The sequence below is a fragment of the Capricornis sumatraensis genome, chromosome 3 (assembly GCF_032405125.1).
Source record: "Capricornis sumatraensis isolate serow.1 chromosome 3, serow.2, whole genome shotgun sequence".
In the NCBI taxonomy this organism is placed as follows: domain Eukaryota; kingdom Metazoa; phylum Chordata; class Mammalia; order Artiodactyla; family Bovidae; genus Capricornis; species Capricornis sumatraensis.
In genome coordinates this window covers 50,964,901-50,990,823 of record NC_091071.1, presented here as the reverse complement: position 1 = coordinate 50,990,823, position 25,923 = coordinate 50,964,901, and the positions used below count along the sequence as shown (strand labels likewise).

General features: G+C 41.3%; 1 protein-coding gene across 1 annotated transcript in view; it reads left to right on the top strand.

The window, feature by feature from the left end:
- The window catches only part of ANKAR (ankyrin and armadillo repeat containing), a 59,614-nt gene that overhangs the window by 1,026 nt on the left and 32,665 nt on the right, over window positions 1-25,923 (top strand). The window contains exons 2-8 of the mRNA XM_068967173.1: window positions 1,465-1,617; window positions 6,007-6,642; window positions 15,532-15,969; window positions 17,556-17,719; window positions 18,321-18,424; window positions 19,558-19,738; window positions 20,814-21,033. Of these exons, the coding sequence (XP_068823274.1) occupies window positions 6,042-6,642; window positions 15,532-15,969; window positions 17,556-17,719; window positions 18,321-18,424; window positions 19,558-19,738; window positions 20,814-21,033 (1,708 nt within the window). The 5' untranslated portion in view covers window positions 1,465-1,617; window positions 6,007-6,041. The remainder of the gene's footprint in view (window positions 1-1,464; window positions 1,618-6,006; window positions 6,643-15,531; window positions 15,970-17,555; window positions 17,720-18,320; window positions 18,425-19,557; window positions 19,739-20,813; window positions 21,034-25,923) is intronic.

Sequence of the window (25,923 nt, the reverse complement as noted above, 5' to 3'; positions counted from 1 at the left end):
CATAAACTGGAATGAAATTCTGTTAATCCTTCAAACAAAGCTAAAGTCTTTCCCAAGATCCCACATAAAACAAACTATCTGCATACCTGAACAAAACCTTTTAGGTAAAGAAATTTACATTACTCATACTTCATAAGTGCAAACATGCAATTCCTAAAGAAGACCGTGGTTTGACATCCCTTGCCCTGGGAAAGCAATAACAAATTTGCTAATACTATCACCACAGCAGCTAAAATAATGACATGGTTGGACTAAGAGAAATTCTACCTTCAAACAGTTAAGCAAAACCCTGCTGCTGCTGCTAAGTCGCTTCAGTCATGCCCGACTCTGTGTGACCCCATAGACGGCAGCCCACCAGGCTCCTCCGCCCATGGGACCCTAGGCAAGAACGTGGGAGTGGGTTGCCATTTCCTTCTCCAATGCATGCATGCATGCGTACTGTGTCACTTTGGTCATGTCTGACTCTGTGCGATCCCACAGACAGCAGCCCACCAGGCTCCTCCATCCCTGGGATTCTCCAGGCAAGAACAGTGGAGTGGGTTGCCATTTCCTTCTCCCACCAAAACCCCCTCTGTTGCTAAATTCAGCGAAAGGTTTGGGTTCTCTCCCTTGACCTAGAGCAGCATCCAGTGAAGTTGGCTTCTATGACCACACTTGGCTTTCTGCTCTCCTGGCTGCTCACTGTTGGTATTCTTTCCTGCCTCCACCCTCTCCACATGACCTTTAAATAATTAAATCCCTCAGGTCTCCATCCTGGGTTCTCAAGTCTATTCTCTTTCATGGTGATTCCAGCCATTTGCCTGGCTTCATTTACCCTAAGCCAGCCCGAGTGTATTCGTGTAACCCAAGTTGCTGCTTTTAACTCAGACCTTTGTATCTAAGGCACATCTGACATCTCTGCTTGGTTCTCTCACAGGTAAAACTGAACTCTTAATCTTGCCCTGATCCTGCATGTCTGACAAACTTAGGTGTCGCTACATGACCACAGTCTTTTTAAACTTTCCCACTACTCGATCTGTTACCTATCAGCTCTCCTTCTCAAACGCCCCTGCTCAAGGCTGTACCTACCCTCTACTGCCACAAATCAAGCCCAGACTCTTAGGATAAAGTTCAGAATCTTTAGCCCTCACCTACCTCCTCATCATATTTTTGTGTCCACGTCTTTCTTGTTCTCCGTACAGAGTTTTGTTCCATTGCTCAAAAATTGAACTTTTTTCTCAGCTCAGTTGCTCGTCACCTGTTGTTCCCTATCCTCAGAAAGCTGCTTCTCCAACTCTGCGTGGATAGATCTTTATCAGGCTCAGCTTAAAAGATCACTTCCTCAGGGCAGCCTTTCCCAGCCCTGGTCTTAGTTAGCATTCCTTCACATGCTGTTATTACATCATACACTTATGGCATTGTTTAAATACAGCTGTGTGCTTATTGGAGGAACTAACCTTGGGGCTTTACGTCTGCCTTTTCCAGGGTCTCCAGTGCCTAGCTCATAACCAGCATTCTGTAAGTGTCTATTGAAGGAAAGAATGATGGTAGAGGAGGGATTCCAATTCAGGACTACCTCAGAGCCTGGTGCCTTGCCAACGCCACACTTCTGTGCTTCCTTGGAGTCAAACTGTCAAAGTAAGAAATCATAGAGATGGTGGTTCACCTGGTAAAGAATCCGCCTGCAATGCAGGAGACCCAGGTTAGATTCCTAGGTCGGGAAAATCCCCTGGAGAAGGACTAGGCTACCGACTCCAGTATTCTTGGGCTTCCCTGGGGGCTAATACGGTAAAGGATCTGCCTGCAATGAGGAAGACCCGGGTTCAATCCCTGTGTTGGGAATATCCCCTGGAGGAGGGCACGACAATTCACTCCACTATTCTTGCCTAGAGAATTCCATGGACAGAGGAGCCTGACAGGCTATAGTCCATGGAGTCACAAAGAGTCGGACACAAGCCAGCAACTCAACTGAACGGGACTTGGGCTCTGAGCACCATGCTGTGTGTTGTGTGCTTAGCTGCTCAGTCGTGTCCGACTCTTTGTGACCCCAGGGACTGCAGCATGCCAGACTTCCCTGTCCATCACCAACTCCTGGAACTTGCCCAAACTCATGTCCATTGAGTTGGTGATGCCATCCAACCATCTCATCCTCTGTCGTCCCCTTCTCCTCCTGCCCTCAATCTTTCCCAGCATCAGGGTCTTTTCCAATGAGTCAGCTCTTCACATCAGGTGGCCAAAGTATTGGAGATTCAGCTTCAGCATCAGTCCTTTCAACGAATATTCGGGACTGATTTCCTTTAGGATTGACTGGTTGGATCTCCTTGCAGTTCAAGGGACTCTCCAACACCACAGTTAAAAAGCATCAATTCTTTGGTGCTCAGCTTTCTTTATGGTCCAACTCTCACATCCATACATGACTATTAGAAAAACCAAAGCTTTGACTAGACGGATCTTTGTTAGCAAAGTGATGTCTCTGCTTTTTAATATGGTGTCTAGATTTGTCATAGCTTTCCTCCAAGGGGCAAGCGTCTTTTAATTTCATGGCTGCAGTCACCATCTGCAGTGATTTTGGAGCCCAAGAAAACAAAGTCTGTCACTGTTTCCACTGTTTCCCCATCTATTTGCCATGAAGTGATGGGACCAGATGCCATGATCTTCATTTTTTGAATGTTGAGTTTTAAGCCAACTTTCTCACTCTCCTCTTTCACTTTCATCAAGAGGCTCTCTAGTTCCTCTTCACTTTCTGCCATAAGGGTGGTGTCATCTGCATATCTGAGGTTAGTGATATTTCTCCTGGCAATCTTGATTCCAGCTTGTGCTTCATCCAGCCTGGCGTTTCACATGATGTACTCTGCATAGAAGTTAAATAAGCAGGATGACAATATACAGCCTGATGTACTCCTTTCCCTATTTGGAACCAGTCTGTTGTTCCATGTCTGGCTCTAACTGTTGCTTCTTGACCTGCATACAGATTTCTCAGGGGGCAGGTAACGTGGTCTGATATTCTCAGCTCTTTAAGAGCTGTCCACAGTTTGTTGTGATCCACACAAAATCTTTGGTGTAATCAATAAAGCAGATTTTTTTTCCTGGAACTCTCTTGCTTTTTCTATGATCCAACAGATGTTGGCAATTTGATCTCTGATTCCTCGGCCTTTTCTGCATCCAGCTTGAACTCACAGTTCACATACTGGTGAAGCCTCGCTTGGAGAATTTTGACCATTACTTTGCTAGCGTGAGATGAGTGCAATTGTGCGGTAGTTTGAACATTCTTTGGCATTGCCTTTCTTTGGGATTAGAATGAAAACTGATCTTTTCCAGTGCTGTGGCCGCTGCTGAGTTTTCCAAATTTGCTGGCATATTGAGTGCAGCACTTTCGCAGCATCATCTTTTAGGATTTGAAATAGCTCTGCTGGAATTCCATCACTTCTGCTAGCTTTGTTCGCTGTGATGCTTCCTAAGGCCCACTTGACTTCGCAAGCCCAAGTCCAGATTGAGTTCTAAAGGGGTGGGGCAGGGGGTGGTGGTGAGGGACGAATCTTAGCCGGGATGGGCGCCCGAGGCCTCTGGGCGAGGCCCCACCCATGGGTGTATAATAGCGCCCTCTCGCGGCGGCGCCCGGCCGGCGGCCCCAAGCCCGAGGGCCAACGGCTTCCGCCCGCGCGGGTGGCAGGACCGCAGGCGAGGCCGGACTCCCAGGACCCCGCGGAAGAAGCGGGCCTCCCAGGCCTCTGCTCTGGAGAGTCGCGCCCAGTCCTCCCCTCGCCCGCGGTCACTCGGGGTTCCAGACGGTGAATTCGGATCCAGGCTAGAGACCCTTGGAGAAGACTACCGTCTCTGACCCCGGGAGTCCTCTGGGAGCCGGTGTGGATGACGTGTCCTTGTCCTGGACAAACTGCCGTCTCAGAGCAGGTTTCTTCCTCTTCCCCGTCCTTTCCCTTCCCCGTGTCTGTGTGGACACAGGGCTTGGACTTGACGATGGTCTTGAGGAATCAGTTTGTTCTGATTCTGAAGGGGTGAAACCTCCGGCCCATCCTCTATTCTTCCTAGCCTGGTTTCTGCCTCTGTGGAGTTGGGCTCCCGACGCCTGTCACAGAACTGGGTTCTCCAAGTATCCTGCCAGAACCAGCAGCATCTTTTTCAGAAATGAAAATCCTCTGGCCCCACTCCTACCCCACTCAGAATCTCTGGAGTAGGGTCCAGCAGTCTGCCGGAACAAGCCCCGGGTGATTTCAAAACAGCCTAGATTTTGAGAATAGCTGTTCAGAGAGGCCAGTTAAATGAAAATTTTTGTATGTAAAGAGCTGGGTAAATAGTAAATAGTAGTTAGGTTATTATTCCAGAAATAGAGAAGCACTGCATAGAATCCCATTTCTATTGAACAGAGATACGTTAAGGAAGTATTTCTTGTCTTCGCTGTTTTTTTTTTTTAAAGCAAGTGTTTGTTTTCTTGCTTTAAAAAAAACAAAACAGAAACCCTGAAAAAATTGACCTTGTGAAAACGCCTCTACAACAACAAAAGAATAGGTATGCAGCAGTATCTTCTTATATATAAACTTGTTTCTTTTGGATATACTTTCTCGTATCTTTTTACTTCTTTTGAAAAGCATATTATGATTAACGTTTAAAGTTCTACAATTTTAACTCAGATTTCAACTTTCTTATGCTGCAATTAGTTTAAGCCTGGAAAATATATTAGAACTACCATGAAAGTGTTAGTTGCTCAATCGTGTCTGACTCTTTGTGACCGCATGGACTGTAGCCCACCAGGCTCCTCTGTCCATGAAATTCTCCAGACAAGAATGCTAGAGTGGGTTGCCATTCCCTTCTCCAGGGGATCTTCCAGACTCAGGGATCCAAGCCAGGTCTCCCACACTGCAGGCAAATTCTTTACTGTCTAAGCCACCAGGGAAGCGCATAGAAATACCATGTCATCCAGTAATTCCACTTATGTGTATTTATTCAATGAAAATGAAAACACTAACTCCAAAAGCTATATAGACCTCCATATTTATTACAGCATTATTTACAACAGACAAAAACAACCTATTGATAGATTAATGGATAAAGAAAGTGGAGCATTTATTTACACATATACAATGAAATATTGTTTAGCCATAAAAAAGAATTAAATCTTGCCATTTGTGGCAACACAGATGGCCCTTCAAGGCATTATACTAAGTGAAATAAGTCTGACAGAGAAAGACAAATACTATATGATCTTGCCTAATGTGGAATCTCAAAACAAACAAAAACCAAACCCGAGCATAGATACAGAGAACAGTTTGGTGGTTGCCAGAGGCAGAGGGTGAGGTGGGCAAAATGGGTGAAGGGAGTCGAAAGGTACAAACTTCGGTCATAAAATAAATAAGTCATGGGGAAGTAATGTATAGCGTGGCAACGATAGTTAATAATAGCAGGATTTCCTTGGCGGCACGGTGGATAAGAATCCACCTGCCAGTGTAGGAGACACAGGTCAGTGCCTTGTCCGGGAAGATTTCAGATGCAGCTGAGTCCCTGTGCCACAGCTGCTGAGCCCACGCGCTAGGGCCGGTGAGCTGCGTCGTCTGCAGCCCACGCACCAAGAGAAGCCGCCGCAATTGAGAAGCCTGTATATTGCAATGAAGATTAGCCCCCACTCGTCACAACCAGAGAAAGCCCTTGCAGCAACAAAGACCCAGAGCAGCCAAAAATAAATAAATGTTTATAGCTAATAATAACATATTGCATATCTGAATGTTGCTAAGAGTAAATCTTAAAAGTTCCCATAAGAAAAAAAATTCCATAACTATGTATGGTAACAGATGTTAACTTGATTTTTTGTGGTGATCATTTCAAAATATATACAAGTATTAAATTACTGTGTTGTACACCTGAAACTAACATAATGTATGTCAATTATGTAATGGTTGACCATTACATAATTAACCATAAAGATGAAAGGTACAGATTTATTTCTTGAGAAATTCAGCTTCATTGCCATGATAAATTGTATTGCTTGTCTTTTCCTTTTTATTCATTTCATTGCAGAAACTTCAAAAAGGACACACTAGAATTAATTAGAAATGTTAAGATTGCCCAAAAAAGGAGCACCTAGATTTGATCAAAATCAAGATGAAGAAACTTACCTGGAAAATTTAGCTGTACAGAGAAACGCTTCTGCTTTTTTTGAAAAATATGATCGGAGTGAAGTACAAGAGTTGCTAACTACTGCACTAGTTAGCTGGTTGTCTGCCAAAGAAGATGTTCGCTCTCAACTAGACATGCCGTGTGGAATTATGAGTCAAATGAATAACGTAGGCTTCTCCACTGCAATCCTACTGACTCCTGTGGACCCTACTGCCCTCTTAGTCTATAGAGAAGTCCATCAGATCATAAGAGAATTGGCTGTTGGAATTTATTGCTTAAATCAAATTCCTTCAATCAGTTTAGAGGCTAATTATGATCAGAGTTCTTCTTGTCAGTTACCCCCAGCTTATTTTGATACCAGAATTGGGCAAATTCTGATCAATATTGACTACATGTTGAAAGCACTATGGCATGGAATATATATGCCCAAAGAAAAACGAGCTAGATTTTCTGAATTGTGGCGTACCATCATGGACATTGATCCAGATGGGAAGCCTCAAACAAACAGAGATATATTTGCAGAGTTTAGTTCAGCAGGTAAGAGAATTTAACATGTTTTATCTTTATTAGAATCCTCTTTTAGAAATTAAAAGTAATTTATATGTGATTTGGTTTTATTTTAGCCACATTTCTTAAAAGAGATTTTTTTAATTCCAAAGAATCTATCTTTTCAATAATTAATCTTTTTTTTCAATGTCACCTTTTGAATCTTGGTTAGAACCCGAACCACAGAAGTGTTCGTTTGCTTTTTACTACATCTGTGGCTAGACTGCCGTGAAATTCAAATGCATGTGAATAAGATTTGTTTGATGACAGCAAGGCAGCCTGACTCGCCTGCTACGGGTTGGGTACCCAGTCGTGTTTCAGGTCCTGAAGTTTTTGCGTACCAGCAAGCAGTACCGGCTCTTGGAGATGGTACCTGTATGGCTGGTAATAGCTCTCATTTCCATGCAAGCTCGTCAACTTCTGTTGAGAGGAGAGTCCAAGGGTAGTGAGTTTAGGCAGAAATTCTCCTCCTCTGAGGGAGAATTAGTCTGTGATATTGATGGAATCGACACGAATGCCACTGGATAGGTGCTTATATCCTCTGCTCCTAGGACTGAAGGGTCACTGGCTACTAAAAAAATCATAGCCGTAACTGGAACCTAACAATCTCTCCTTGTTGCTCAGATCTTTGGATGATTAGGGTGAAGTAACGCAAAAGACTGCCAGTAATAGCTGGCAAATTCCATCAATTTCTGCATTCCGTTGACTGGTCTGATAGTTCTCTCTTAAAGGGTACTGATATTTTGACATCCTATAGATACATTGTTGAAGAGAATATGGTATGATCAAAATCTTAAAAACTTTTGTTAGCATTCACCCAGAAGTTCTATCATTTCTGGTAGTTTAGGATCTTCAAGGCTAGTTCAGGTCACATAAATAAAATATAACTAAACTGGGATACAATTTTCGTAGTCAATGACTCTTCTATCCTGGAAATTGTCTAGTAATCTTCTAACTAGTCACTGGAAGGCTGGAAACCATGGCACAAGTCAGATGCTGTTTCTGCCTGCTTGCATTGACCAAGACATGTCTGGGAAACTAGGTTTCATGGTTTGCTGTCCTTGATCGGGATGGTGACAGGAGCTCTGTGAAGATCTGAGCTCCATGGAGGGTATGAAGGATCAGCAGGAGCGGATGGCAGCTTTTAACAATGTTAGAGCTTTGACAATCCTGACAAAAATTGGGTTTTTGCCTTTTTTCTGTTTCCACAAAAATCTTTTTGAGGCCCCCATTGGAGATGAGGTGGGACTACAGAACCATCATTCCAAGCTGGCATGTGTCGAGCAAAGCACAGGCCAGACACGACAGACTGACTGGCAAAGAAACAATGACCCCTTTTGAGATTCTAGGTAGAGAAACTAGGTAGGTCAGTTCAGTTCAGTTCAGTCGCTCAGTCATGTCCGACTCTTTGCGACCCCATGAATCGCAGCACACCAGGCCTCCCTGTCCAGCACCAACTCCCAGAGTTCACTCAGACTCACGTCCATCAAGTCAGTGATGCCATCCAGCCATCTCATCCTCTATCGTCCCCTTATCCTCCTGCCCCCAATCCCTCCCAGCATCAGAGTCTTTTCCAATGAGTCAACTCTTCGCCTGAGGTGGCCAAAGTACTGGAGTTTCAGCTTTAGCATCATTCCTTCCAAAGGACACCCAGGGCTGATCTCCTTTAGCATGGACTGGTTGGACCTCCTTGCAGTCCAGGGGACTCTCAAGAGTCTTCTCCAACACCACAGTTCAAAAGCATCAATTCTTTGGCGCTCAGCTTTCTTCACAGTCCAACTTTCACATCCATACATGACTACTGGAAAAACCATAGCCTTGACTAGACGGATCTTTGTTGGCAAAGTAATGTCTCTGCTTGTCAATATGCTATCTAGGTTGGTCATAACTTTCCTTCCAAGGAATAAGCATATTTTAATTTCATGGCTGCAGTCACCATCTGCAGTGATTTTGGAGCCCCAGAAAACAAAGTCTGACACTGTTTCCACTGTTTCCCCATCTGTTTGCCATGAAGTGATGGGACCAGATGCCATGATCTTCGTTTTCTGAATGTTGAGCTTTAAGCCAACTTTTTACTCTCCTCTTTCATTTTCATCAAGAGGCTCTTTAGTTCCTCTTCCCTTTTTGCCTTTAAGGTGGTGTCATCTGCATATCTGAGGTTACTGATATTTCTCCCAGCAATCTTAATTCCAGCTTGTGTTTCTTCCAGCCCAGCGTTTCTCATGATGTACTCTGCATATAAGTTAAATAAGCGGGGTGACAGTATACAGCCTTGATGTACTCCTTTTCCTATTTGGAACCAGTCTGTTGTTCCATGTCCAGTTCTAGCTGTTGCTTCCTGACCTGCATACAGATTTCTCAAGAGGCAGGTCAGGTGGTCTGGTATTCCCATCTCTTTCAGAATTTTCCACAGTTTATTGTGATCCACACAGTCAAAGGCTTTGGCATACTCAATAAAGCAGAAATAGATGTTTTTCTGGAACTCTCTTGCTTTTTCCATGATCCAGCGGATGTTGGCAATTTGTTCTCTGGTTCCTCTGCCTTTTCTAAAACCAGCTTGAACATCTGGAAGTTCATGGTTCATGTATTGCTGAAGCCTGGCTTGGAGAATTTTAAGCATTACTTTACTAGCATGTGAGATGAGTGCAATTGTGAGGTAGTTTGAGCATTCTTTGGCATTGCCTTTCTTTGGGATTACAATGAAAACTGACCTTTTCCAGTCCTGTGGCCACTGCTGAGTTTTCCAAATTTGCTGGCATATTGAGTGCAGCACTTTCACAGCATCATCTTTTAGGATTTGAAATAGCTCAACTGGAATTCCATCACCTTCACTAGCTTTGTTCATAGTGGTGCTTTCTAAGGCCCACTTGACTTCACATTCCAGGATGTCTGGCTCTAGGTGAGTGATCATACCATCGTGATTATCTTGGTCATAAAGATCTTTTTTGTACAGTTCTTCTGTGTATTCTTGCCCCCTCTCCTTAATATCTTCTGCTTCTGTTAGGTCCACACAATTTCTGTCCTTTATCGAGCCCATCTTTGCATGAAATGTTCCCTTGGTATCTCTAATTTTCTTGAAGAGATCTCTAGTCTTTCCCATTCTGTTCTTTTCCTCTATTGATTGCTGAGGAAGGCTTTCTTATCTCTTCTTGGAACTCTGCATTCAGATGCTCATATCTTTCCTTATCTCCTTTGCTTTTCGCCTCTCTTCTTTTCACAGCTATTTGTAAGGCCTCCCCAGACAGCCATTTTGCTTTTTTGCATTTCTTTTCCATGGGGATGGTCTTGATCCCTGTCTCCTGCACAATGTCACGAACCTCATTCCATAGTTCATCAGGTACTCTATCTATCAGATCTAGGACCTTAAATCTATTTCTCACTTCCACTGTATAATCATAAGGAATTTGATTTAGGTCATACCTGAATTGTCTAGTGGGTTTCCCTACTTTCTTCAATTTAAGTCTGAATTTGGCAATAAGGAGCTCATGATCTGAGCCACAGTCTGCTCCCGGTCTTGTTTTTGCTAACTGTATAGAGCTTCTCCATCTTTGGCTGCAAAGAATATAATCAATCTGATTTCGGTGTTGACCATCTGGTGATGTTCATGTGTAGAGTCTTCTCTTGTGTTGTTGGAAGAGGGTGTTTGCTATGACCAGTGCGTTCTCTTGGCAAAACCCTATTAGCCTTTGCCCTGCTTCATTCCGTGTTCCAAGGCCAAATTTGCCTGTTACTCCAGGTGTTTCTTGACTTCCTACTTTTGCATGCCAGTCCCCTATAATGAAAAGGACCTCTTTTTTGGGTGTTAGTTCTAAAAGGTCTTGTAGGTCTTCATAGAACCATTCAACTTCAGCTTCTTCAGCATTACTGGTTGGGGTATGGACTTGGATAACTGTGATATTGAATGGTTTGCCTTGAAAACGAACAGAGATCATTCTGTCATTTTTGAGATTGCATCCAAGTACTGCTCTTCAGACTCTTTCGTTGACCATGATGGCTACTCCATTTCTTCTGAGGGATTCCTGCCCACAGCAGTAGATATAATGGTCATCTGAGTTAAATTCACCTGTTCCAGTCCATTTTAGTTCTCTGATTCCTAGAATGTCGACGTTCACTCTTGCCATCTCTTGTTTGACCACTTCCAATTTGCCCTGATTCATGGACCTAGCATTCCAGGTTCCTATGCAATATTGCTCTTTACAGCATCACACCTTGCTTCTGTCACCAGTCACATCCACAGCTGGGTATTGTTTTTGCTTTGGCTCCATCCCTTCATTCTTTCTGGAGTTATTTCTCCACTGATCTCCAGTAGCATACTGGGCACCTACTGACCTGGGGAGTTCCTGTTTCAGTATCCTATCATTTTGCCTTTTCATACTGTTCACGGGGTTCCCAAGGCAAGAATACTGAAGTGGTTTGCCATTCCCTTCTCCAGTGGACCACATTCTGTCAGACCTCTCCACCATGACCCGCCCATCTTGGGTGGCCCCACAGGGCATGGCTTAGTTTCATTGAGTTAGACAAGGCTGTGGTCCTAATGTGATTAGATTGACTAGTTTTCTGTGAGTATGGTTTCAGTGTGTCTGCCCTCTGATGCCCTCTTGCAACACCTACCATCTTACTTGTGTTTCTCTTACCTTGGACGTGGGGTATCCCTTCACAGCTGCTCCCACAAAGCACAGCCACTGCTCCTTACCTTGGACAAGGAGTATCTCCTCATAGCTGCCCCTCCTGAACTTGAACATGGAGTAGCTCCTCTAGGCCGTCCTGCGCCCAGGTGGAAACTTCAATTATAGAAGTCAAATTCTGGGGCATGATGAGGGTTAGAGGCGCACATGGAGGATTCAGCCATTCATATGTAAAAGTCACAAGAGCCTCTGGCCATCCCATGAGAGCATCGGTTGCAAGAAGAGACATGAGCAGGACAGGAGGGAGCACATGCCCTGTTTTATATCTAAGGACAGAGGGCTCCCACCTAGTCGATGATAAAATCAATTCTATCAAGCAACTTCGCAGCCCAGCTTCTGGTGTATTGAATCCAGCTGCCCGTCACATCTGAGGCCACCCTCTATGAGGATTCCCTCACAGGGGTGCTCCTGGTTGAGGGGATCAGAGCCACATGGAAACATTCTAATCAAGTTGTAGGTGGAGCTGGGGAGCACCCAGAGACTGAAGTTGTCTGTCTTCCATTGTCTACATTTTCAGAGGTGATATTCAGAATTAATCATCAGTACCGCATAAGCACTGGCCAGCTAGAACGGGCATCAGCAATAATGCTGGAACAAGATCTCAGAGGCCTCCCGCTTGCCATATGTACCCTTTCCTGGATCATGAAGCTTTCTAGACTGTCCCTGGGAGGGAGGCATTCAAAGAGCTCAGGGCTAGAGCAATTCAGTTTACCAAACAATATCAAAGGTTCCAGTATTTTAACAATGTAGCCATATTGGTATATAGCTAAATATCAGTCCTAGACATGTCTACTTAATTCTTTCCTGGATGAGAATTCATGCCTTGACTATTATGATCCTCCCTTTAAACTGTCTCAAAATCATCCACTTTGGTTCATCTCAGCTACAACACCCTGATACAGAATATCCTTTTCTTTAGCCTGACATACTCCAACTGCCTTCTGACTGCTGTCTCTGCCTATGATCCCTTTTCACTGAAAATGAATGAGGCTAGAAATCGTGCAAATCCAGTCATTCCACCATGTTCCTTGGGAGAAATATTGTGTTACACCAAAGCACTTTGTAATACTGGCTGCCGAGCAGTCAAAGAAGTGCATCTTATGTGGACAGAGATTTTCTTCTCCCTCGACCACTGTTCAGGAGTCTGCTGAAGACCCGGCAGCACCAGCATGCCCCAGGCACTGTAACAACCGTATAGTGCAAACGACGGTAAAGGACACAGACAGCAGAGTGCTGGCGCAGTCTGCAGGGGGGAACCTCAGAGAGACAGCAGGGATTGGTACAGGTTCCCATCAGCCACCACGTCAGGAGCATCCCTGTGAAATCCTGCAGGGCCAAGCATCAGATTGCAGGAAAGGCACCTGGACCCTTAGGAGATGGGGCTTTTATGCTGCATGCTTAAGGATGTACAGGGTCAGATACCGGCATACCAGTGCAAAGTGGATTAGCCTAGGTTGCCTCCCAAACTAGGGTCTGAAATGAGGACTTAAGTCAGGGTAGTTTATGGAAAATGACTCCAAGGGACAGGCAATGCATAGAAAAGGAGGAATCATCAACCCAAGGATACGCTGGTGAGTTTTCACCACTTAGATAACTAGTTATGGTTTGGCTGGGACGCCGGGGAGTCACAGAGAATATACTTCAGGATTGTCAGCCTGCGGGATGGAGGAGGGGAACATGTATTCCCTGGCTCCTCTCCTGCATTGGTCAAAGATTACATGGGGGTTAACTCTGTGTACGGATTTGTTCATCCATCAGAGTGGCTGACCGGATTCCATCAGGAGTCCAACATAGCAGTGAAGAGAAACCCCAGGGCAAAAGTAAGGGCCACATGGTGCATCTGAGGCAAGGCGTGGTCAGGTTATATCTGTGTGGAGCTAGTCCACGCAATAAGAGCCACAGTGAAATATAGACTGCCAGGGAACACGGGTGTCTGATATAGAGTGTGACTCATGGCAATGTGGCTTTAGCCCCAGGCTCCCGTTTAGTCCTTGTAGTTGCCGCTGTAGAGCAGCAAGATGCTGGGAAGACTTGCTATTTCATCTTTCATGGTTGGAGAAACAGCACCTCCTCTCTTGACTGCGAATCTGGATTCAAACCTTGCAACTGACCGTGTGATTGTCTTAAAACCTGTGCTAAAACGGATTTCCAAGGAACTCTGCAGGAAGCCGACAATACTGGGGGGAAGGAAAACTTTTGTGAATCAATGAGGACAAGTTCAACTTCAGCTCTCTGATAGCTTTGCACAGCACAAAACCACCAGGAAACACCACCCTTAGAAAACCAGTAGCAACAGTAGTGGAGAACACAAGACACCAAAAATCTGGTCCTGTCCCCCAGTTTGCTGAGAAAGTGTACTCATTAGGGTGGGTCCCGTGATCTGATGACCTTGTTTAATACCGAAAGCTGGTAGAGTGAAATGGTTATTTTTTTTATTCCTTGACCTTTGTCTGGAATGCTCTTTCCCTCACCCCACTCTTCTGCATTCCTTCCCAGGTTATTGCTACTCATTTTTTTTGATGCTTGATTCAGATACCACCTCCTCTGTGCACATTGTACCACTTTTTATTGGAATTGTTGGCTTCATCTCTGTCTTCCTTATTAGATTTTCTGTGCTCGAGAACTCAAGAGCACAGAAATGTGTCTTTTTTGTCTTTAAATTCTCATTACACCTACAGAGCTTTGTTGTTATTTAGTCACTAAGTTGTGTCCAACTCTTCAACCCCACGGACCTGCCAGGCTCCTCTTCCATGGAATTTTCCAAGCAAGAACACTTAATTGGGTTGCCATTTCCTTCTCCAGGGGATCTTCCTGACACAGGGATTGAACCTGAGTCTCCTGCATTGGCAGGCAGATTCGTAACCACCAAGCCACTGAGGCACCAGGAAGCCCTGCACAGTGCTTCAGTTCAGCTCAGTTCAGTCGCTCAGTCGTGTCTGACTCTTTGTGACCCCACGGACTATATAGTCCATGGAATTCTCTAGGCCAGAATACTGGAGTGCGTAGCCTTTCCCTTCTCCAGGGGATCTTCCCAACCCAGGGATCAAACCCAGGTCTCCCACGTTGCAGGTAGGCTCTTTACCAGTTGAGCCACAAGGGAAGCCCTTTCAGTTTGAGGAACTCATGGATAAATAGTGCTTTTAACTATGATAAGGAATGAAAGAAAAGCAAATTTGGGGGAGAGGAAAAATGGATTTTGTTTGAGAGTGCCTCTAGGACATTCAAGTAAAGATATTTATTCATTTTAGTTCAGTCACTCAGTTGTGTCTGACTCTTTGTGACCCCATGGACTGCAGCACGCCAGGCCTCCCTGTCCATCACCAACTCCCAGAGTTTACTCAAACTCATGTCCATCGAGTTAGTGATGCCATCCAACCATCTCATCTTCTGTCATCCCCTTCTTCTCCCGCCTTCAATCTTTCCCAGTATCAGGATCTTTTCCAATGAGTCAGCCCTTCACATCAGGTGGCCAAGGTATTGCAGTTTCAGCTTCAGCATCAGTCCTTCCAGTGAATATTCAGGACTGATTTCCTTTAGTAAATCGCTGGGGGTCCTCTCCCCAGATGCCATTATCTTTCTGACTGGTCTGTTTCCTTCTGTCTCCTGCTTTGAGAGAAGGGGAAGGGGGCTGTCAATCTGACAACAAGAAATGACAATTTCATTATAAATGGAAAGAAAATGCAAGAAATTTGTCATTTATAGCATAGAGTAAAACTAAGTTTTAATTCTTGTTTTATTATGATTAGTTAGTAGGAAAGTTATTTATTGTATATATTTAGCTTCTGTTATCAGCAAGGAAAAGAAATGTGTATTATAGGAACTGAATAAACAAATATACTTTATGCCCAAGTAAGAAGCTGATTCTTTGCTTAAAGGAAGATCACATTTCTCGTTGTCCTTCCATATTTTCTTTAATTAAAGATGAGACGTGTTATTATGTTTCCATGGTGTTGTATTATTCCTTCAAAGAGAATGAAAATCATTTCTTCTTAATTCTACCAGCTTCTCTCTTTCTTTACTCTGCTTAGTTACCATGTATCTGCCTGCTTTTCTTCTTTGACAGTTTCAATGGTATTTCATTATTCCTTTGCTGTTATTTTGGTAGAATTTTGAGATGAAACCATATTCAATCTATTTATCCAGGAGCCAAGTATGAAAATTTCACAATATTAAATTTGTCTTTTTTACTGTGAAGGTTTGATTGATATTACAAAGGATCCAGACTTTGATGGAATCTATGATGAAGACATGAATGATGATCCAACGTATAATCCCAATAGCCCTGAAGAAAAAGCTGTATTTATGAAATATGCAGAATATATCCTACTAAAGATGACATTCAGCACCACACATGTTCAACAGTGTGAAAATGTTTTTATATTTGAAACGGCCTATTGGCTTACTAATGCTATAAAATGTAATCAGGATAATCTTGATATTTGTACTTACCAGAGATTACAGCAAAGATTATATCTTCAAAAAAAGATTATTCAAAAACACTTTGAGAAGAAAAAAGAAATCAGGAAAGGGATAGGATACCTAAAATTAATATGTTTTCTGACTCCATTCCTGCTGAGCTTAAAAAAGAAGATGAAAGTTCCATATTTAAGTGGTCTGCTTCAGCCTTTTTCAGGTAAGAGTATTGCCAAAATTATATTTAAAATGTAGATATACATTGAATTTATGTTTAAATTCAATTTTGTTTATAGTATGTGGATCCAAGCATATAACCAAGCTATAGCATGTTAAAAATGAAAAACATGTTAAGGTTTGACAGAACACAACAAAATTCTGTAAAGCAATTACAAAAAAGAAATTTGCAATTCCTTCAATTAAAATATAAACAAATAAAAAACAAAATGTGATGTCTCCAAAGTAATTAAAAATGCCTGGTATATTCACATAGTATAAGGTACATATTTTTATCAATTACGAGGATGATTGAAAGACAAAATGATTTCTGACGTATGTTCTGTCCATGCCAGGATAACGCTATATCATAGCTCATGCAAAGGATAAATTCAGTGCACTTCTACTCAACATCCCTATTGTGTTTTTCAGGAAAATTAGAAACTGACCCAGATTAATATGGAGCAGTAAAAGATCATGAATGATCTTACATTTCTGAAAAAAAAAAAGATGAAAATATATTAAAAACTTTAGTAATATACTGGTCCTATAACAAAAGAGTAGAGGGAGCTGAAATAGGGTCATGTTTATACGGAATTTGACAGGAATACAGAGCAAACTATTCCTCCCACCCAGATTAGCACACAAATTGCATATTTTCATTGGTGTTTAAACATATAGGCTTATTTATAGCAGGTTTTCTATTCAGATGCCAGATTTTCAGTAGAAATTTTGCAAATCATTTAATAAAATCTGTGTCATGAGAATTATGATAGTGACGCTTATAATCCATACCTGTGAACTATTTAAAAATGAACTCATGACAATCTTGTCCAGGGATGCAGGTGGGGGCAGTGTCTTGTGTATGGAACTAATGTGCTCTTTAGAGGATGTTAGCTGTACCTGTAATGACTTACTACTTAAATTATTGGAAACAAATATGGCTAAATGTTAATAATTAATTTCCATGTGGTGAGATTTGAGTGTTACATTTTTCTTTGTAATTTTCTGGACCTTTCGCATTTCTTGAAATATATACCTTATATTGATGAAACTATATTCTGCTAACAAGTCAAAATACTGAATAAACTAATCCTTGCCAGGATTTTAGAAAATTAGTTTTAAAAATAAATGTTATATGTGTAGCTTTCTAGAAAAATGAACTGATTATTTTTGTCAGATGAGAGATACCCACCTTTTCTTTATAATATCTCTCTTCCTTAAGGTAACTTTTGTTTATTTAACTAGAGAGTCTCCATGGCACAGAGTTTCAAATCTCTATTGATAATGGCAGTATAATATTAGTCATGAGCTCACACATAGTAATCAATAAGTAAATTAATGTTTTGAGTATTCTTTTGAAATGTCTGTACAAGAAAACTATCAAAAATGCCTGGAACATATGATATAAATATATGTCAATATTAAAATATACATTGAGCATAAATTTTATAGAGTACAATTGTGAAGACTTCCATTTCACATGGATTCTTTTCACTTTATATAAAAATGGTTTGAGACCTCCAAAATATGACTGCTTATATTCTATTGTTGAACTTTTAAACAAAATTTTGTTTTCATTTTTTTGAGATGACAAGGTCAAGACAGAGCGAGAATTGCCTCCATTTATTTATGGACGAGATTTTAAATGCCAAAATTTTCACTACAAAGAGGATCAGTATTTTCATGTTCATGGAGGAATTGAATTTGATATCAGCACCCCTTCAATTGAGAATGCTTTGGAAGATTTTAAGGTTTAAATTATTGTTGTTCCTGAAATTGTTCGTCATTTCACAACTCTTTCATCCTGTTCTCCAACCAGAAAGAGTTTCTGTCGGTGCAGGTGCTAGGCAACTCTCCAGACGATGACCTCCACAGCTCGCTAGTCTCTTCATACATTACATAACAAACACGAATTTAGTGCAGGTCTGTGTAAGGCCCTGTGTTAAATTCAGAGGCACAACTATCATCCCTGCAGAATTTATAGGCCATATTTGCCCTGGAATAGTTAACCAAATACAGAAGAAATCCCTGAACATTAACTACATGTTCTTCATTTTTTCTCAAGGATTAGCATTAAAACAGAGATCCTCCAGAGTTTGAGAACAATAGTTCTTCATCTGGAAAACATAATACATTTCAATTGTTATTGCTTTTCTACCTTCTCCATATTATATTTCTTGTAAAAACAATTTTCCCTTGAATCCAAATTAGGGATTGTATACATTCAGTTATTATCAGGGTCTCTTGGGATATTTTATTAAAAATTTGTTCTTTACATGTATAAAATTTCATCTAAAATAAGTCTTACAATTATTTATACTTGTTTTTTTAGTAACATAATTTATATTTTAGAATAACTTAGAAAAAATACGGGATTGTGCTGTTAATGCATTGGCAGAAGATTCAGGATACAAAGAACATTACTCAATACCAGTCATGAAATTTAATGGAAAAAGGTAAGGAACTTTTAGTATCTATTCACAGTATCACAACTTGTTGAAAGCAGAAACCAGGAAACTGTCAAAATGCAAAGAGACGCTTACTCCTTGGGAAAAAAGTTATGACCAACCTAGATAGCATATTCAGAAGCAGAGACATTACTTTGCCGACTAAGGTCCGTCTAGTCAAGGCTATGGTTTTTCCAGTGGTCATGTATGGATGTGAGAGTTGGATTGTGAAGAAGGCAGAGCACTGAAGAATTGATGCGTTTGAACTGTGGTGTTGGAGAAGACTCTTGAGAGTCCCTTGGACTGCAAGGAGATCCAACCAATCCATTCTGAAGGAGATCAGTCCTGGGATTTCTTTGGAAGGCAAGATGCTAAAGCTGAAACTCCAGTACTTTGGCCACCTCATGCGAAGAGTTGACTCATTGGAAAAAGACTCTGATGCTGGGAGGGATTGGGGGCAGGAGGAGAAGGGGACGACAGAGGATGAGATGGCTGGATGGCATCACGGACTCGATGGACGCGAATCTGAGTGAACTCCGGGAGTTGGTGACGGACAGGGAGGCCTGGTGAGCTGCGATTCACGAGGTCGCGAAGAGTCGGACATGACTGAGCTACTGAACTGAACTGAACTTCAAACTTCAGGATGGAGATCCCGGAACAATAAACAGCCCCCGCGAATGACTGCAAACTCTCTGAAGTATTAAATGCTAGATTTATGACTCCATAAACCTTGATACAGTTTCCCTGGTGGTTCAGTGGTAAAGAATCCACCTGCCAGTGCAGGAGATTAGGGTTCGCTCCATGGATGGGGAAGATCCCCTGGAGAAGGAAACAGCAACCTACCCCAATATTCTTGCCTGGGAAATCCCCTGGACAAAGGAGCCTAGAGTCCTCTGTAGCCTCATGGCTACAGTCCATGGGGTCACAAAAAGGTTGACAACACTTAGCGTCTAAACGACAATAACACCTTGATACAGTCTGTGTAATAATCCTTAGACATGGTAATTTGTTATTCTAATGAACACAGTGGTTAAATGGGGATGGCGGTGTTTTTGTCATAGAAAATTGTTAACTGTTATAGAAAAAGTTTTGCCAGCATTCCAAGTCAGAAAAACTTAAAATTTTTTATTTTTTTTTAACAGCTACTATGTGATCAGTTTTGAACTTGAAATTTTCTATCAGCAACTGTATAAGACACAGTGGTGGGGAGCCATAAATGAAATCGTGAACAATTTGAGGCTAAAAAGACTTCCACTGACAGATGCTCAATTACACGAACAATTTAAGAAAAAATTTGGTTTCAAGAAAGCTATGAAATGCAAGGTATTTCAGTGGTTACTACATAATTTAGTATAAGAAATTATAAATAAGTAGCTATCTCAAACTTTTATCATAGGAATAAATAATGGGTTAAATGAAGTCTTTAATATACAATTAAGATTCTACATTTTAGTAGCTGAAAATTCTGAGTTCTACATTTCTGGCCAAGTTACAAAACAAACTGTTTATGAATGGAATTGTGATTAATCTTAATAATGGCTGATATTTATGGAGTGCTTATTTTGTATGCTAGGCACTGCTACAAATTCTTTCAACAAACTCTTTCTAGACACTAGTATTATGTGTTATCAATCCTATTTTACAAATGAGAAATTCAACATGCAGTGAGTTGAGGGTCTTTCCCAAATCACATAGCTAGTAAATTGCAGAGTCAGGCTTCAGTTGTGGGGACTAAGTCTAAGGAACAACCCTGGCATCCTAAATCGCATTTCTGCTTCAATACGCCTTGACTTACAACTTTTGAAACTGATAAATTAAGTGGTGAGCTCACCAATTTCAAAGGGCACATTGGCATTTATTTACCATTTATTTCTTTTAATGTCCATAAATGTTAAGTAGTGATAAACGTAGTTTAGTTTTAAAATATTGAGTAGTCAGAACATCTAAAAATGGGACATTTTCACCTCTCAACTTTGAGATATAAAGCAAAGAATACTACTCTTGTAGCTATATATTTCAAGTCTCTGGACTTCTAAGTTAGACTGCTCTTAAGTTAGAGAAGGAATTTGATGACCATTTGGTTTTTAAATATTTCAGAAGGGTATTTGTCTATCTTGCTTGAACTGTCTCCTGAGAAGAAAGATCTACAACTTCTCCTTTAAAAAAAGGAAGGAAAAAAATTTCCCCAAAATATTTTTAAAGTTCTCAGAGTTTCTTTATAGCCCTAACAACTTCACTGCCCAGTGAGACACTTTATACATGGGTCTTGTGAAAATTCTACTGTAATTGAACACCAATCATGTGATTACATTAATATAGTTCATTGTCCTTTTTGTCCTTTCACTAAATTTTAGGTGCATTTTGAAAACACTAATTCTGACCTTCCTCATAATTTTAGAGTATCCCGTTTGGTATGAAGTCTGCTGTTGAAAGAGGATTATATGCTGTTTTCCATACATTTAGCCGTAAAACCTCAAGCTCGACAATCAATATTTCAGACGAAGCAGGTTATGCTATTTTCCATCACGCTGCTCTACACAACAGAGTTCCAGTCATCTGTCAGCTGTGCAATGCCAACTTCAGCGTCAATCAGAGACGCTTCATTATACTTAACCAAGGTGCCATAATGTTTTTATCTCTTGAAATGTTTTTCTTTTACTTCAGCATTACCAACGCATGTTGATTTTAACACAAGGTTAAAATTTAGTATTGGAGACTGGAGCACAGTTGTTTCGGTTTTATTTATCTCAGAGGGGCTTCTTTTAGTTTTCTAAGTATCACCTGTTGCTCTCTTATATAGTATTATTCATTTGTTTATTGTGTTTCCTTCACTGAATATAAGCTCCATGAAGGGCAAGGATTTGGTTTACTTTGTTTGCCATGGTACCCTAGGGCCCACAAGAAAACCTGGCATTGGTAGATGCTTGAGAAATACTTGTTGAATGAATGGCATGATGGTGAACTCAGGGTAGTATCTGATAATCACTGACATAATTAATATACAGTGATGTACTGTAGAAAGTCTGAGAAAAGGGAGATAATCAGAGATCCTGACAGAACACCCTGTTCTTATCCCAGGTTTTTAACCAGGTAATAGTTTCTTCATACTACATAAACATATGTAATAACAAAACATCCCTCTGTAATTATAATTTTAGGATTAATGACCCCTTTAAGGCTAACCTGGTTTAAACTTTAAAAAGCAAAATTTCCTGATTATTAGAATTATATACATATTTATATGTTCATTGGAATAAATTTAACCAGTATAAAAATAATAAAATTGAAAATGAAAGTAGAAGCCCTCCATAACTGAAGAGGGGAAATAAGGTCTGATGCAACAATATTGGCAATAAGAAATGGTGATTTTATATTTTAACATGTTGTCTTAAGAAGCTGTGTTAAATTTTCACACCAAAACAAAATGTGCTGCTTTAATCCTACTGACTGTTGAACAATTTCGTACTCTGTCAGTATAATTGAAATGCTTTGGCACTAAGATGCTTCTATTACTTAAAACATTCAGCAGACAATGAACTTAGTTAAAATAGAGCAAAATTCAGTCAAAATGTAGTAGATGGCCTGTTATTTGAAGATGTGTTTTAAGAGTTTTTGATGTTAAAAAAAAAAAGCTTTCATAATTAAAGTTTCTGTGTCATATTGTGACTATCGATTTCCATTTGCTGAGAACAGAGTAGAAATTGAGGTATGGAAAATATCTAACCACTGTCAATGTCTGTGTATTATGACTTCACCAACACAAAGCTGTCCCCTGTAAATTTTGGCCAGCCATGTGGGAGGCAGCACTCCTGGGTCTGTCTGATGCCATATCAGGTGCATACCCACGCCTAGATGGCTTTGCCAGAAGTTACTCTCAGTCTTGTTTGATGTAACCCTGTCACCTGCATCTCAACATAGTCATTTTGTTCACCTCCATATGAGTCAATTTTGACTAATTTGGGAAACTGTTATGTATTAATAATCATACTTCTATGTGTATTCCTTTTTAAAACAGAGTCATCAAAAGTAGACATGAAAAAAGAAAGAAATGGTAAGACTTAAGCAAAATATTTCACATTTTTAAAAGTTCACTGCATGTATTAAAACTTATAGTATATAATCTTCAAATTCTGCCACGTGAGGATAACACAAAATGATCTTGCTATACAATTTGAAGTGTGTATTTTTTCTACCTGTGATTATTCATTCATATTTTTTCAGTTTGGACAGTAAATCCTTTTTTAACCATGGTATTTGCAAATTATCTCTACTTATTTTTATAAAATCAGGGCCTAAAATGGGTTTTATGCCCCCCAGAATGAGCAGTTAGTAGTATTTAGATATGCTGCCACCTAGCGACAGGCACATTCTGGGCAGTCTGAGAATGCATCATTCTTGCTGAGGTGAGAGACTTTAACCCAAGTGTTGCATATGCAGAAATCAGAAAAAGTTTTAAAGGATACACCCTATATATATATGAGACTATACCTTCATACTCTAAATAAGATAATTCAAAGAGGGTTTATTTTTAAAGAAATCATTTGCAAAGACCTGAATTTTGTAAGGGGAAGAATGATAGTCATTCAGCTGTGTCTGACTCTTTGCAACCCTATAGACTGTAGCTCACCAGGCTCCTCTGTCCATTGGCTTCTCCAGGCAAGAATACTTGAGTGGGTTGCCATTTCCTTCTGTGGGGGATCTTCCCGACCCAGGGATCAAGCCTGGGTCTCCTGCATTGCAGGCAGATTTCTTCTCATCTGAGCCGCCAGGGAAGCCTAGTGGAAGGGCAATAGTTATGCAAACCAGCCTCTAGCCATTGACAGAAGAACAGCTAACCAGAGGTGACCAGGGAGGTTAGGTATCCTGACCTCACCTTTTCCTCCTCCAGTCTCCTGCCAGGGCTCCCCACGGGCAGTTACAGACAAGAAGACAAAGGGCAGGGGCTGCAAAATCTGCAGAGGCCTGCAAAGTCTGAACAGAGCAAGAAGGATGGTAGAGGGAGGTGAGTGGCCTGGAGGGGAAAAAGGAAGCTTATCTACTGGCCCATCTAATTTGCAGCTGAGTAAGGCTTCCCTGGTGGCTCAGATGGTAAAGAATCTGCCTGCAATGCACAAGACCTGGGTTTGATCCCTGGGTCGGGAAAATTTCCTGGAGAAGGCAATGGCTATTGACTCGAGTATTCTTGCCTGGAGAATCCCATGGGCAGAGGCGCCTGGTGGGTTACAGTCCATGAGGCCACAAAGAATAGGACACGGATGAGCAACAAACACTTTCAGCAATGGTATACTTCTTGCATTCTTGCTCCATTTGTTTCTTTTTCTTTTCTAAATACTACTTATGGCTACCTTGTATAATATTTATTTGTTTACTCTGACTCCCTGAATTGAATATAAGGTCTATAAAGGGCAAGGATTTGGTTTACTTTGCCATGGAATCCTAGAAGAAAGCCCGGCATAGTAGGTAGTCAGGAATGGTTATTGAGTGGACACATGATGGATGAAGGCAGGGAAGTATTTCAAAATCAGTGACATTATTAGTACAGAGTAATGAACTATAGAAGTTCAGGAAAGAGAGAGAGAGAGAAAGGTCCCAAGAAAGCATCTGTTCTTTAGACCAGAGTACTTTCTTTACCTGAGAATTTCTTCAGACTATATAAATCCCTCCAGAATGCCCCTGATTCGAGCATGACTAGGACAGTGTTTCTCAGCCTCAGCACTCCTGATGTGGTGGGCTTGACAATTCTGGGATGTGAGGGCTGTCCTGTGCACTGTAAAATGTCTAATAGCGTCCCTGGCCTCTACCCACTAAATGCCACTAGTGACCCGCACTCCAGTTGTGACAACCAAAAATACCATCAGACATTGCTTATGTCAAAGAGGGGGGCACTATTATGGGGTAAAACTTTCACATGTGTAGGAATCACATGTATCTTGTTAAATGAAGACTGATTCAGAGGGCTTGGGTAAGAGCCAAGGTCCCGAATTCCTATTAAACATACTTTAAAAGGAGTAAGAGGGGGATTTAAGACTATTATTCCTGCCTGTAGGTTGTGCTGAAATATTTTTTGGAAAAGGATAGACAGGTGAAGGAGAAGATCCTGTGGAGGTTTCTGCTCTTGGGTTTCTGCCCCAGTAAGCTGTGGTTCTCTGTAATCTTCCTGCCTACCTCTCTTAGTTTTAGGAGCAGCATTTCTGCCCTGTGACCTCACTTCTCTAATGGACCTGAGAAGAGCTGTTCATTTTCCAGCTTGTTCAAGTTTTTCCTTGCTGTTAGGATGGATTGGGGAATTTTAAGCTCCTTACAGGCGAGACCAGAAACTAGAAGACTAAGCAATAATTTTAAACGATTAGATTTGGCTCAGATGTTATGTATTATTAAAGGCTGTGATATAGAACTTAGACTGCTAAGACAGGCAGGAAGCCATTGAAATTTTCTGAGTTGGAAGAAAAACAGTGCTTCCCTGAGGAAATACCATTTTGGCTGAGGAATAAATAAGATTTAGGCAGACCCCAATCATAGAAGTATTGTTTGGGAGAAGGAAGCTTTCAGACAGCAGAAATAGCCCAGAGTGATCAGATAATTCATCATCCAAAGCAAGGAGTTTGAAAATGAATGGGCACTATTAACTATTATGCTGGGCAACAGGCATAGACCAGTACTTTCCTGGGAGCCTGGAATGTGTGGTCAGTCACTGTATGTTTGAAGAGCTACAAGAATGAAGAGAACAAGGTATGTATGTTGTGCTTCTTTCCATCTATCTTCCCTCTCTCTTTCTTCCCTTCTTTCTTCCTTTCTTTTTCTTCTTGGAGGAGAGATGGTTCAGGTTAAGTTGGAGCTAGTGCATCCTTTTCTTGTACTCATGATCAAGTGGCCTCAGGAAGCCACTAAAAAGTTTTAAACAAGAGATAAAAAGATCAGTACATTTTGACAAGTGTTGGGAAGGGCAAGAGCAAAGTGGGGATATCAGTTGAGGTTCTAGAGATACTTAGACTTGGTGATGTGCGTGTGTGCTTAGTCACTCAGTTGTGTCCAAGTCTTTACAACATCTTGGACTGATGTCCACCAAGCTCCTCTGTCCATGGGATTATCCCAGCAAGAATACTGGAGCGGGTTGCCATTTCTAATTTTAGCAAATCTTCCCAATCCAGGGATTGAACCCACGTCTCCTGCATTGGCAGGCGGACGCTGAGCCTGTTCAGAATCCCCAGACTTAGTAATGAGAGCTGGTTATGAAGCTGAAATGAGAGGTTAGGTTTCTAGTTTATAGAACTGGCTGGAAGACAACATCCTTCATGAATTAGGGAGCAATGAAAGAGGATCAAGTTTGGAGGAAAAGATGGAAGTTCAGTTTTGAATAGGATACGTTTGAAGGGGGTGTGGAGATGCCTAGTGAGATAACAGATCTGGAGCTTGGAGAATAAATCAGATCTAGAGGCATAATCCTAGGAGTCATCAACTTATAGGTTGTAAATGAAGCCATTGGGGAGATAAAAGTCTTAAGGCTCATT